Raw genomic sequence first — 13081 nt, 5'->3', positions numbered from 1 at the left:
CACCTACCATGCTCATACCTCCACTAGTCGGAGAAGCCCCTTGTCCCAGGTCAAGGGTGCAGAGCAGCAGGATGAGAGCCAGAACTAGCGAAAAAGGGAAAGTGAGATGGAGAAGACAAAATCTAGGGAAGGGCAAAAAGTGACTCTGGAGAAGCTGAGAGTCAGAGCTTTGTTTTGGGGGGTTGGATCTGGGACTTTTATGTTGCCTGAACATTTCCACCACTTCCCTCACAAGAGCCTCTGTCTTGAAGCACCGGACCGAAGCAAATGCCTAATGAAGCGTGCCAGGGAAAGGGCGTGCGAGGGATTTGGGAAGCTGGGTTGGAGTGAGGGGAGAAGAGTGAAGGGTCAGGTTACAAGTTCGCACGTCCTCACAAAGCCACTTGGAAAAAGGAGCTGGAGACATCATATTCTAGTACTCATGTAAGGCCCCTCTAGCGTCCTCCGGGCTGGGCGCGCAGACTCAGACGTGTTCTGGGCGCTGGTTTTCAGCGTTTATGGCTTGATCTAAGCCCCAGTGAAGGCCCGTCAGGAAGCTCGTAGGGGGAGGGAGCTTACTCAAGCTGAAGCTGTAGATCGCGAGAACCAGGCTTCAAGCAGGGCCCCTCCAGCCCCCTGCAGGTCCCACCGGGAATTAACCCGCAACGGCCCAAGTCCAGCGGCCCTGCGGTGACTGAGAGCACTGGGCGCCGGCTGAGCCCCACCCTAGCTCCCTGCCAGAGGAGTGCGTCTTCTGCCCTCCCCCAGTCTCGCGAGGCGAACGCTCCGCCAAGGCTCTGCCTTTGGATGCCAAGTTAGTCTTTGAGCGTTTTCCAAATGGCCCATATCCCCCCTCGAGTGAACGGTGGGCTCTTCTCCAGAACCTTCCCCGGCTCCCAGCTCCAACTCCTGAAGTAAAAGATCTGTACTTGAAAACGCGGGAGGCGAGAGTAGCGTGAGTGGAGGAGCATTAAAACACGGGGAGACAGTCTTTATTCTCCAAGAAAAAGTAATGAAGGGAGGCAACACAATGTGAACGTAATCGGAAATGCAAACCGAGCTCAACTCTCCCCAGGCGCATACAAACGACCGAAGACAGACAACGCGCTTTGAGGCTTCCCAGAAAGGGCCTCATGAATGAGAATGTGTTGCTATATTTCCTTCATTCCTCCCCACCAGCGCTTCCCACAAGACTTACACTACCCAAAGAAAACGTGCCTGGCCTGACGACGGCGGAGCGGGGAAATCGCGCCGAGCACCCCCAAGCCGCCGGAGTGCTCCTGCTATCAGGACCCTGGAGAGCGGCCGCCGCATCCGGTGGGTAGACCCAGCCAGCGCGATCCGCTACACTTCTGGCCCACACCACTCTGCCACTTTTACTTGCTGCTTCCCACCCGGCTTCATTTTTCTTGGCAAACACCACTCTTGTTTTTCACAAGCAGATCAAATTGTCTCTTTGTTTTGCTTGAGGGGAGTGTTTTGTTTGGTTGACTGAGGCTCCGGTCTGTATCTACACTAAACGTTAGTGGACAAAGTGCCCTGAGAGCTTCTCAAAACCCTGAGCCTGAGCAAGGCAGCTGGCGTTACAAGTCGCTAGCTCTTTACTTTACAGAAGAGGCAGTGAACTCAAAGAACGGCTAGCCCTCAAGGGAGTTGCAAGGCTGAATCTAGAACCTGGGCTACCTACACTCTTCAAGAACAACACTTTTACCTTCACCCTCGGCCCTCAGGTCTTCTAAGAAACAAGTGGAAGGTCGAAAGGCAAAAAACCCGTATTCCCAAAAATAAGATGGACACGCGAGGTGTGGAGAGGAGCCTGCAGCATGTGCACTTGGAGTAAGGACACCAAAACCCACTCCTGGTCTTCTCCCCAGCACATCCAGCACAGCCAAAATCAAATTGGTCAGTCTCGTTCTCCACCCAGCTTGGGGCGGGGCTGGGCTCCCTGAGCCGCCTTCTGCCGCTATCCAGGTCGCCCTAGATGCCTATTTCAATGGAGCCAAGTGCCCAGTGCCATGCCTCTTCAAGGAGGCACTTCAGGAGGTGGGAGAGGGCAGAGGGCAGAGGAAAGCCGGGAGAATCAGAGGAGGGAGGGAGAGCAAGAGTTGCAAAGATGAACTAAAAAAAAACTCATCCAAATTGTAAAGAGCCAAGAGATGCAAACATTCTCTTCTGTACAGCATATCTCACACTTAAGGTGCATACGAATCTGCTGTTGATGTTGTGTAGATTCTGATTCAGTAGGTCGGGATGGAGCCTGAGAGTCTACATTTCCTACAAGCTCCCAGGTGTTATCAAAGCAGCTGGTCCACGGGCCACACTGTGAGCAGCACCGTGTCAGAAAACCGGGGGGGGGGGGGGGCGGCACACAAGAGAGTCTAACCAAAGGCCTTTCATTATGCTTTCATCGACCTTGTCTTGTATCCCCAAGTAAAAGGCCCATCTAAGTGCAAGTTTTCCTCAGTCGTGGCTGGACGCAACAGTAATGGTGTGCCGGTTTTCTCTCCCTTCCGGTCGCTGCCCTTCCCGCTTCGGCCTTCGCAGCTTCCAGGCTCGCCCGCTGGCCCGAAGCTGCCTGGCCTCCTTTCTAGCTGGCTCTCCGGCCTCGCGCGGCTCTTCGCTCACCATCTCCTGGGACCCCCTCTGGAGGCTCCCCAGCGACGTCTGGACTTCTCCCCTTTGCTCCCCGCCTTGCCAGCGGCCGGGCTCTTGAGGGGGCACGCGGAACGGCCGGGCCGCCTCTCGTTCCTGCTTGGGGCAGCGCTGGCACTGCCCAGCCGACCCCCAGGCCCACCTGCCCGCTGGGTCGCCGAGCCCCGAGAAGAGGACGCCCGCAACCGGCAGAGCTCGCCGGTGCCGGTGAGTACTGTGGTCTCCACCACGCCCCTCACTCCCTACCTGCCCCCGCCTCTCTGGGAGCCACCCCCGCATCTTCTTCCTAACCCGGGCTGAACCCCTCCATCCCAAGGGCAGGGCCCAGCGCCTTGGTGGAAAGGGCGCCGGCCTCGCCCCCTCCCCAGGAAGGCACTGGAAGCAACTTTTTCCTGGGCGCTTTCTTCCCAGGGTCAACAGGAGCGGGTGGGAGCTCTCGCCCTGCCCGAGGCTGCTTCTCCAGCTCTTGTTCTCCGCGTGCAGCCCTCCTCCGTGCCTCCCGGGATGCGCCTCCCCCTTTCTTGCGATCCCACTCCCCGCGCAGCGGCCGCGGGCTTGCAAGGCAAGGGAGGAAATGACGTGCTGTTATTTTTGTGTCAGTTCTCTCAAAGCTCGGGCGCAAGGCCCTGGGGCACCGCTGCGTCTCACTCCCGAGGGTACCCCGCGGGCCACAGGGATCCGCGGCGCTCCGGACCCACAAAGCTGGGCGGCAGGCCCCCCTGTCACCCTCTCCCCCTGGACTCGGGGGCCCTGGAGAAGCCAGGAGAGAGGGCGGCTACCGAGAGTCTTGGAAGGGTCTGAAGTCAGAGGTTACTCTGAAGGCAGGGAAGGACCTACCCTGCAGAGGCGCGGCCTTCTCGGAAATTAAAAATATCCGGTCCACAGGCAGGACTCTCCCGGGACGAGAGCACCCGCTCCGCACCGCGCCCCCCGCCCTCCGCATTCACAAGCACCAGTTCTCCGTCCCGCACACCCGATGCTCCTTTCGGCCCCCGCGCTCCGAGCAGTGGGGGACACTCGCCTAACTTCGCGCCCACACTCTCGGTACTTCTCACCCGGGGTCGGAGGAGGGCCTCGGCTAGGCGCGCGGACCCTCACTCTCGAGAGTCCCCCAGCCCCGCCGCCGCCGAGAGCGCCCTGCGGGAGGAAGGCGAAGCCTGGGATTGCCAGGCGAGGGGGCGGGGGTCGGGGGAGAGGGCGGGGAGAAGACGGAGCAGGGGAGGGAGAGGGAGGCCGTGAGCCGGGAAAGGGGAAAGCTGTGAGAGGAGTCCGCGGCGCTGAGAGGACCGCGCTCCGTGTTAGAATAAACCAAGGTGCGCCCCCGACGCATGCGCACGGCCGACGGAGGCGACCCGGCCACAGCGTCCTCTCCCGCCGGCTGGGCGGGCGGCGGCGGCGGCGTGAGTACCCTGCTCCCTTGCTTTATGGGACTGTTCCCGGGAACCCGGGTCCGGGAAGGTGCCAGGGCCGGCGCGCTCCGCCCTCCTCCGCCGCGGCGGCGGGAACTGGGTGCTGGTCCGAACTCCTCCGCCTGCCCAGCGCCCCCAGCTTGTCAGTGCAAATTTTGGGGTGTGGGCTGAGGGTGGGTCCGCGTCTGCAGGGGGCGTAGAGCCTCCAGGACCAGTTTCCACCTGGTCTGAAGGGAGCGACGGCGCAATTCAACCTCAATGGCCCACGGTGGGTAGCTGAGAGGGGACGCGGGAGTTTTGCCCTTAAAATCTAAAACGCATGTATACCGACCGAAGCCTCTTTCGGAAACTCAAGCGGATGGAGATGCTATCGAACCCATTGCATGGGGAGAAGGCTGGGGGCGAGGGGAGGGCGGGCAGAGCGGTGGGAAGCGAGAGAAAACCACTCCCGGTCGGAGGAGGGTAACCGAGCAGGTGACTTGGAGGATCAGGGTCGAGGGGAACCGAGCAGAGGGCGCCAGCACTTGGAGCCCGGGAGGGGCGCGTGTCTCTTCGGCTTCAGCCTTTGCAGACCGAATGGACACAGCCGGCCCCCACCCTTTGGCCCAGCCAAGGCGACTCAGGTGCGGTCGTCGCGGGGATCCTTGAACAAACCCAGCGCTGGACTCCTTCACACTCGCAGAGCTGCGCTCGGGAAGTTGGAAAGAGTCGGGCGCCCAGGCAGCGGGGATTGTGGGGTGAGGGGGAGTGGGCAGGGACGCGGGCGGTGCCGAACAGAGGTGGGCGAGGGGGGTTTGTGCCCGCAGCCCGCCCTCCCCCGGCCTGTGGGGAAAGGGGCGGGAGGCGGGTTGTGTGCGCCCGCCTCCAGTCCCTCCTCTGGGGGAGTGGGCGGGCTAGGAGCCAGAGCAGCGGCCGCGTCCAGAGACGAGAGCGGCCTGGGGCGTTGTGTGCGTGGCCCGCTCACTCTTCCCCAGATGTCTGGGGAAGGGGACCGGCGAGTGACTGGGAATAGGCTTCGGACCGTCTGTGTGCGTGCCGCCCCCGGCCTCTGGGAGAGTGGGCGCTCGAGAGGCCGGGGCAGAGGCGCGCGCCAGGAGTGAGTGGGTCGCGAGTGGTCGGGACTTGCGAGCGATGTAGAAAACTCCAGAAAAGCGGCGCGGAGGCTACGAACGCCCGGCGGGCGGGTTAGCGGGCAGCCTGGCCCGAGCTAGCCCTAGGCAGAGGGGCGCGGGGCTGGGAGCTCGGAGAGCTCCGTTGCAAGTCCAGAGGCGGAGAGCCCTGAGAGGGGAAAATCTCTTCTCGCTTTCTTTTCTTTTCAGAATCCGTCAGAGGCCATTCCGCTCTTTTTTGATCCCCACTCCCACCCGCAACCCTCGGCCGGTGCCTCAGGTGCGAGCGAGACTCCTCTCGCCCACCGAATCGCGGACAGCCCCCACTGGGGCTCCGCGTTGCCCCTGAAGTGTGAGGCGCTTGGAGCTTCTGCATCAGTCTCCAGCCACACTTCTGAGGTCATGCCCCCCCTCTCCAGGCCACAGGTCGCTGGGCCCCTGCGTGGCTTGGCTTCATTTTACGTCAAGTAGTTCTAGACTGTGCAATTGACTAAAATAAGGGTTTAAGTTCACGAAATGGCCAGACTTCCTCGCCAAACTTGGCAAGGACATTTTTAGTGAAATTACTCCATCAATAATTTCTTTGGCACAACCAAGATTTGAGTTTACTATTTTTGTTAAAATGTTTTTTCCTCATCTAGCTCTCTATTGGGCCTCATCCTGTTTTTCTTCTCGCTTAAGTGACCCCTTTTGTGTAAACGTCAGTAACGCAATACTGCCTAATGGTTAAGAGTCCTGGACTCTGGAACCGGCTGGGTTCAGATCCCAGCCTACCTGTGTGACCTTAGTCATGGTGCTTAGCCTCTCTATGCCTCAGTTTTACTATCTGTGAAATGGAGATACTAAAAGTGTCTACCTCACAGTGTGGAGTTTCTGGGTGGTTAATGTGCCTGATTGCTGACGGAAATGTGGGTGGTTCTAATCCAGCCAGCGGCATCTTGGAAGACAGTCCTGGTGACCTACTTTTGGAAAACCTGACACACATGCGGTTCTGCTCTGACACACATGGGTTCTTCATGAGTGCAATCAGCTCGGTGGCAGCTGGACAGGACCTCACAGGGTGGCTGCCGGCGTTCACTGAATTAATACAGTAGAGCTCTTACAACCGAGCCTGGCACATACCAAATAAAAGCACTTATTACTATATTTCATTTACTATTTTACTATATTGGTGCTAAATTGGCTGTGTAGACTTGAAAATAAAAAAAAGGATGGGAAATAAATGTGCGTATATTTCTGAATGCTGTGAACAGTATGCATAATGAAATAGATGAGGGGCATAGTCAAAATTAGAAGAGCAGTAAGGTTTTCTATCCCCCCCCAAAAAACAAATCCCAGTATCCACATTTAACCTGATGCATTTCTACATCTGAGCCATTTTTATTTCAATCAGTTATGAAATATTTACAAACAACACCCAAACAACATTTTAAGAAAATTATCTCTAATCTTCAATCCAAAAGCTTTCACTTTGTGAAATATATATGCCGAGAAAATGCACCTTAACCAGTTGCCATGGTCACCCCGCGTGTGCAGAGTAGAACTGCTCTATAGAGTTTTCAAACCTCTGACCTTCCAGAAGTAGATGGACAGGCCTGTCATTCTAGGTGCCTCTGGGTGGGTTGGAACCACCAACCGTTTAGGTTAGTAGTGCAGGGCGCTTAACCGTTTGTGCCACCAGCTAATTGGGGGCCAACATAAGATTAGAATTAATGTCTTCTGACTCCCTCCCTTGGAAACCCTGGTGGCGTAGTGATTAAGTGCTGTGACTGATAACCACGAGGTCGGCAGTTTGAAACCACCGGGTGCTCCTTGGGAACCCGATGGGGCAGTTCTACTCTGTCCTAACCCAAAAAAACCCAGTGCTGTCCAGTCGATTCCGACTCATAGCGACCCTATAGGACAGAGTAGAACTGCCCCATAGAGTCCCTATTGACTAGATGGCAATGAGTTTGTTTTGTTTTGTTTTAACTCCCTCTCTAGGGTTCTTGCAGCCCACGCTGATGCTTCACTGTTTCCTGCAATCCGTGAACCAAATAGGAAATGAAAAGACATTGCCTAAGAACAATATATGAACCTGTGTAATCTCCAACACAAAGAAAGGCGTGCAGCACTGTAGTGACCGCCATTGTGGGGCGGCTTCATGCGGTCCTTCGCACCGGAAGACGTGACCACATGACTTGCCAAGGGCAAAGGAAGGTCACAGATCAAGCTGCAATTTAAGGTCCCACTGGAGTATTCATTTTGTTGCATGTTCTCTCCATCCTTTGTAGCAGTTTTATATTAGAAATCACTTTTGAGTTTGTCTTAAATTCTTAAAATCTCCTGACGGGCTTTGAAGGCCTGTCTTATAGGAGAGCGTTTTAGGAAAGGCCTTCAAAGTCACAGGGGTGGACATTTTATTATTCCAGATCCTGTGAACTCACAAAAGTGAGAAAGAAAAACAGCTTTCCTATATGAATGCAATAGCCTGCTTACTGGTCTTATTCCAGGCCCCTGAGTACCGATTTCTAAAACCCTACTGTTTTTTCCTTTCTGCATGTGGCCGTCTAACGACATTCACCTTCTACACGCACTTGGCTGAAGGGGGCACAGAGGGCCGGCCCTCACATGAACAGCTTAGGTAGAGCCTTTCCAGCGGGTATCTGGTGATTTATAGAAATGGCATGTCTTCTAAGAAAGGCATTTCTAGGAATTGTGCCTGTCTCCTTGAAGAAGGAAACCATGGTTCAGTGCATGAGCTCAGTGTTTTACTTTTGACCTTTGCATCTCAGGGATACCTGCCACATATCCTTAGACGAACTACAGGGTAGCAGGCAGGGAGTGACCTTCTAGCATGCTCCCAAGTCAGTTCACCAGAACTGAGTTTTGAAATCACATGTGTAAAGTCAGATCCCAATATGATTATAATGTGAGTCACTGTCCAATTGGGAATATTTTGAATTGGTTTTTAATGCGCCACCAGGTGAGTCACAATGGGAGCTTATATTCAAAGAAGTAGTGTCAGTCAGCAAATAACAGGGTTCACTCTGAGTCAGAGCTTATCAGAGCTTAGCATTTAGTACAGTAAGTGTGAGTCACTGACTACCCAGCACTGTAGAAATGGTCCCCAAATGTTACCTTGAGCAGCTCGCTCAAGAGTTTAGACAAGACTGCCTGGCATGAGTCAGTTCACCTTACGACTGAGTGGGCTTTGTTGGAGGCCATTCACAGTAAGGTTTGATTTGATTGAGTGCTGAAGGTAATATTTTGTGATTAGGAATTTATAGAATAAATTGCCTTGATTCTAGTCTATCTGATTATATAGTCTATGCTTTCTTGCCCAGCACTGATATTTTACTTCAGTTATTTCATTGATTACTAAGCCAATTGACCTTTCTGATTTCGGAAGACTCAATTTTTTGTTATTAATTAATCTTTCTCAAGTACACGTTAGCATTTGGATTTTAGATGAAGGTATCTCTGCAAAGTTTCCTGGTAGCTTGACTGCGGCCCAGTGGTAAAGGAGAATGCCCTGTTCTCTGGTTGTCTTGGTTTGGGCCCTTGTCTCCTCTTCCAGCTAACTGGAACTCTTCCAGCCCCTAGGGCTGCATGGCTAGAATCTGCAGAAGTTCATTGAGCTGTTCCACTTATGCACAAGCAGTATCAAGAATTATGCAGCTTTTTCCTTTCCTCACCCCCTCCCTTGTGAATGACATTCATATTACAGAGTGGAGTGATAACGAGATTGAAGGGGCTGGATTTCTTAGTTTGTATAAATGGCTTATCGATAATTAGTGGCAAGAAGTTATTATCTTTGGAACCAAGATGAGACTACTGCTCAAAAGTACATGTCTGTTTTTCTCTCATCATCTCTGATGGCTCCAGGAGAATCCAGGTGCCTGTGTGTCACCATATGCCTTTATTGTGTTTCTACAAATATTTGTTTCTAGTGATGACCTGGACACTACATCATACTCTTCCTTTGCATTTAATGGAGACCATACACGAAGAGTTGAATTCTTCCTAACTTAATGTAATTTCTGGAAAAGTCAAGTCACTAGGACTTTTTAATATATCACACAATTTAAAACTGAATCAAAGTTTCTACTTACGTTTGCCATGTTTCAGTGATCAGACTTTTGGTTTTGTGAGATTTGTGACTGCTTTTAACTTTTTTTACTTGACTTATAATTTATAGTAATGTATACACCTCTTAAGTGTACAGCTGAATAAACCTTACAGAAGTAACCGCGTGGAACGGCTATCTAGACCAAGGTTTATCAACCTCAGCCTTAGTGACATTTTGGGTTGGATAATTCTCTGTTTTAGGTTGTTTAGCAGCATTCCTGACCTTTATCCACTCAGTGCCACTAGCACACTCCCACCCACTGTGACAAACAAGATGTCAGATGTTTCCTGTGGTCAAAACCACCCCCCAGTGAAGACTACTGCACTAGATTAAAATGTAGAATATTTTCAAATCCCTATTAGGCTCCCTCTTGCTTCCCCCCCAGTCAGTACTCCCAAAAGATAACCACTTGTGTAACCTTTCTCACCGTGTATAAACTTTACCTGCATTTAAACCTCATATGCAATTACATAGCATATACTCTTTGCATTTGGTTCTTTAGCTCAGCATTATGTTTCTGAGGTTCATTTGTTTTTCCAGCATGTATTGATATCTTTTAATATTCTGCAACTCCTTTGTGTGAATATACCACAGACTACTAGGCCATTACACTGTTGAAGGACATTTGAGTTGTTTGCAGTTTGGGGCTGTTATGAATATATCTTTTTTTTTTTTTAATTGTGCTTTAAGTGAAAGTTTACAATTCAAGTCTGCTTCTCATATAAAAACTTATGCACACATTGTTATGTGACCCTAGTTGCTCCACCTACAATGTAACAGCACACTCCTTCTCTCCACCCTGTGTTTCCTGTGTCCATTGAACCACCTCCTGTCCCCCTCTGCCTTCTCATCTCACCTCCAGACAGGGACTGCCCACATAGTCTCTATGTCCACTTGAGCTAAGAAGCACAGTCCTCACCAGTATCACTTTATGTCTTGTAGTCCAGTCTAATCTTTGAAGCGTTGGCTTCAAAAATGGTTTAGTTTTGAGCTAACAGAGAGTCCAGGGGCCATGACCTCTGGGGTCCCTCCAGTCTCAGTCAGACCATTATGTCTGGTCTTTTTCCTAGAATTCCTAGAATCCCTGCTCCATCAGGATTCCCTGTTGTGTCCCCTGTCAGTGCAGTCATTGGTGGTAGCTGGGCACCATCTAGTTCTTCCAGTCTCAGGTTGATGGAGTCTCTGGTTTATGTGGCCCTTTCTTTCTCTTGGGCTCACATTCTCCTTGTGTCTTTGGTGCTCTTCATTTTTCTTTGCTCCAGGTGGGTTATCACAAATTGATGCATCTTAGATGGCCACTTGCTAGCTTTTAAGACCCCAGACGCCACTCACCAAAGTAGGATGCAGAACATTTTCTTAATAAACTTTGTTATGCCTGTTGACCTAGGTGCCCTCTGAAACCATGGTCTCCAGACCCCCACCCCTGGAACTCTGTCCCTTGAAGTGTTTGGTTGTATTCAGGAAACTTCTTAGTTTTGGATTAGTCCAGTTGTGTTGAATTCCCCTGTATTGTGTGTTGTCTTTCCCTTCACCTAAAATAATTCGTGTCTACTATCTAACTGGTGAATACCCCTCTCCCTCCGTCCCTGCCCACCCTCATAACCATCAAATAACGTTTTCTTCTGTGTTTAAACCTTTTCTTGACTTCTTAGAATAGTGCTGTCATACAATATTTGTCCTTCTGCAACTGACTAATTTCACTCAGCGTAATGCCTTCCGGATTCCTCCTGTTATGAGATGTTTCACAGATTTGTCATTGTTCTTTATCGTTGCATAGTATTTCATTGTGTGAAATATACCGTAATTTATTTATCCATTCATCCATTAATGGACACTTTGGTGGCTTCCATCTTTTTGCTATTGTAAACAGTGCTGCAATGAACATGGGTGTGCATATATCTGTTCGTGTAAAGGCTCTTACTTCTCTAGGATATATTCCAAGGAGTGGGATTGCTGGATGGTGTGGTAGTTCTATTTCTAGCTTCCTAAGGAAGTGCCAAATCGATTACCAAAGTGGTTGTACCATTTTACATTCCTACCAGCAGTGTATAAGTGTTCTAGTCTCTCCACAACCTCTCCAACATTTATTTTGTGTTTTTTGGATTAATGCCAACCTTGTTCGAGTGACAGGTATCTCATTGTAGTTTTGATTTGCATTTTTCTAATGGCTAATAATCATGAGCATTTCCTCATGTATCTGTTAGCCACCTGAATGTCTTCTTTAGTGAAGTGCCTGTTCATATCCTTTGCCCATTTTTTAATTGGGTTATTTGTCTTTTTGTTGTGGAGGTTTTGCAGTATTTTATAGATTTTAGAGATTAGACGCTGATCTGATTTGTCATAACCAAAAATCGCCCAGTCTGTAGGTTGTTGTCTTTTTACTCTTTTGGTGTGAAGTCTTTGGATAAGCATAAGTGTGTGATTTTTAGGAGCTCCTAGTTGCCTAGTTTCTCTTCTGCTGTTTGTGCATTGTTAGGAATGTTTTGTATACTGTTTATGCCATGTATTAGGGCTCCTAGCATTGTCCCTATTTTTATTTCCATGATCTTTATCATTTTATATTTTATATTTAGGTCTTTGATCCATTTTGAGTTAGTTTTTGTGCATGGTGTGAGGTATGGGTCTTGTTTCATTTTTTGCAGATGGATATCTGGTTATGCCAGCACCATTTGTTAAAGAGGCTATCTTTTCCCCATTTAACAGACCTTGAGCCTTTGTCAAATATCAGTTACTGATAGGTGGATGAATTTATGGCTGCAGTCTCAATTCTGTTCCTTGGTCTGTGTATATCTGTTGTTGTACCAGTACCAGGCTGTTTTGACTACTGTGGCAGTATAATAGGTTCTAAAATCAGGTAGTGTGAGGCCTCCCACTTTGTTCTTCTTTTTCACTAAAGCTTTACTTATCTGGGGCCTCTTCATTTTCCATATGAAGTTGATGATTTGTTTCTCCATCTCACTGAAAAATGCCATTGGAATTTGGATCGGGATTGCATTGTATCTATAGATTGCTTTGGGTAGAATGGACATTTTCACAAAGTTGAGTCTTCTTATCCATGCAGTATGTTTTTCCACTTATGTAGGTCTCTCTTGATTTCTTGCAGTAGCGTCTTGTAGTTTTCTTTGTATAGGTCTTTTACATCTCTGGTTAGATTTATTCCTAAGTATTTTATCTTCTTGGGGGCTATTTTAAATGGTATTGATTGGTGATTTCTTCTTCGATGTTCTCTGTTGGTGTAGGGGAATCCAACTGATTTTTGTATATTTATCTTGTACCCTGACACTTTGCTGAAATCTTCTATTAGTTCCAGTGTTTTGTTTTTTTTTTTTTTTGTGTGTGTGTGTGTGTGTGTGTGGATTCTTTAGGGTTTTCTGTGTATAAGATCATAGCATCTTCAAATAGAGATACTTCTTCTTCTTCATTACCAATCTGGATGCCCTTTATTTCTTTTTCTAGCCTAATTGCTTTGGCTAGGACCTCCAGCACAATGTTGAATAAGAGTGGTGATAAAGGGCATTCTTGTCTCATTCCCATTCTCAAGGGGAATGCTTTCAGACTCTCTCCATTTAGAATGATGTTGACTGTTGGCTTTGTATAAATGGCCTTTACTGTGTTGAGGAATTTCCCTTGTATTCCTATTTTGCTGAGAGTTTTTATCGGGAATAGGTGTTGGACTTTGTCAAATGCCTTTTCTGCATCAATTGATAAGATCATGTGGTCCTTGTCTTTTGTTTTATTTGTGTGGTAGATTATGTTAATTGTTTTTCTAAAGTTGAACCATCCTGGAATACCTGGTATGGATCCCACTTGGTCATGGTGAA

At 49.7% G+C, this 13081-nt stretch overlaps 1 protein-coding gene across 1 annotated transcript in view; it reads left to right on the top strand.

The window, feature by feature from the left end:
- The window catches only part of RGS20 (regulator of G protein signaling 20), a 130370-nt gene that overhangs the window by 29957 nt on the left and 87332 nt on the right, over nt 1–13081 (top strand). The window contains exon 4 of the mRNA XM_049853770.1: nt 2524–2838. Coding sequence (XP_049709727.1) covers nt 2524–2838 — 315 coding nt within the window. The remainder of the gene's footprint in view (nt 1–2523; nt 2839–13081) is intronic.

Source organism: Elephas maximus, chromosome 15 (genome assembly GCF_024166365.1).
Source record: "Elephas maximus indicus isolate mEleMax1 chromosome 15, mEleMax1 primary haplotype, whole genome shotgun sequence".
NCBI lineage: Eukaryota > Metazoa > Chordata > Mammalia > Proboscidea > Elephantidae > Elephas > Elephas maximus.
Note: the sequence above shows the minus strand (reverse complement) of the source record. Positions and strands in the feature narration are given on the sequence as shown.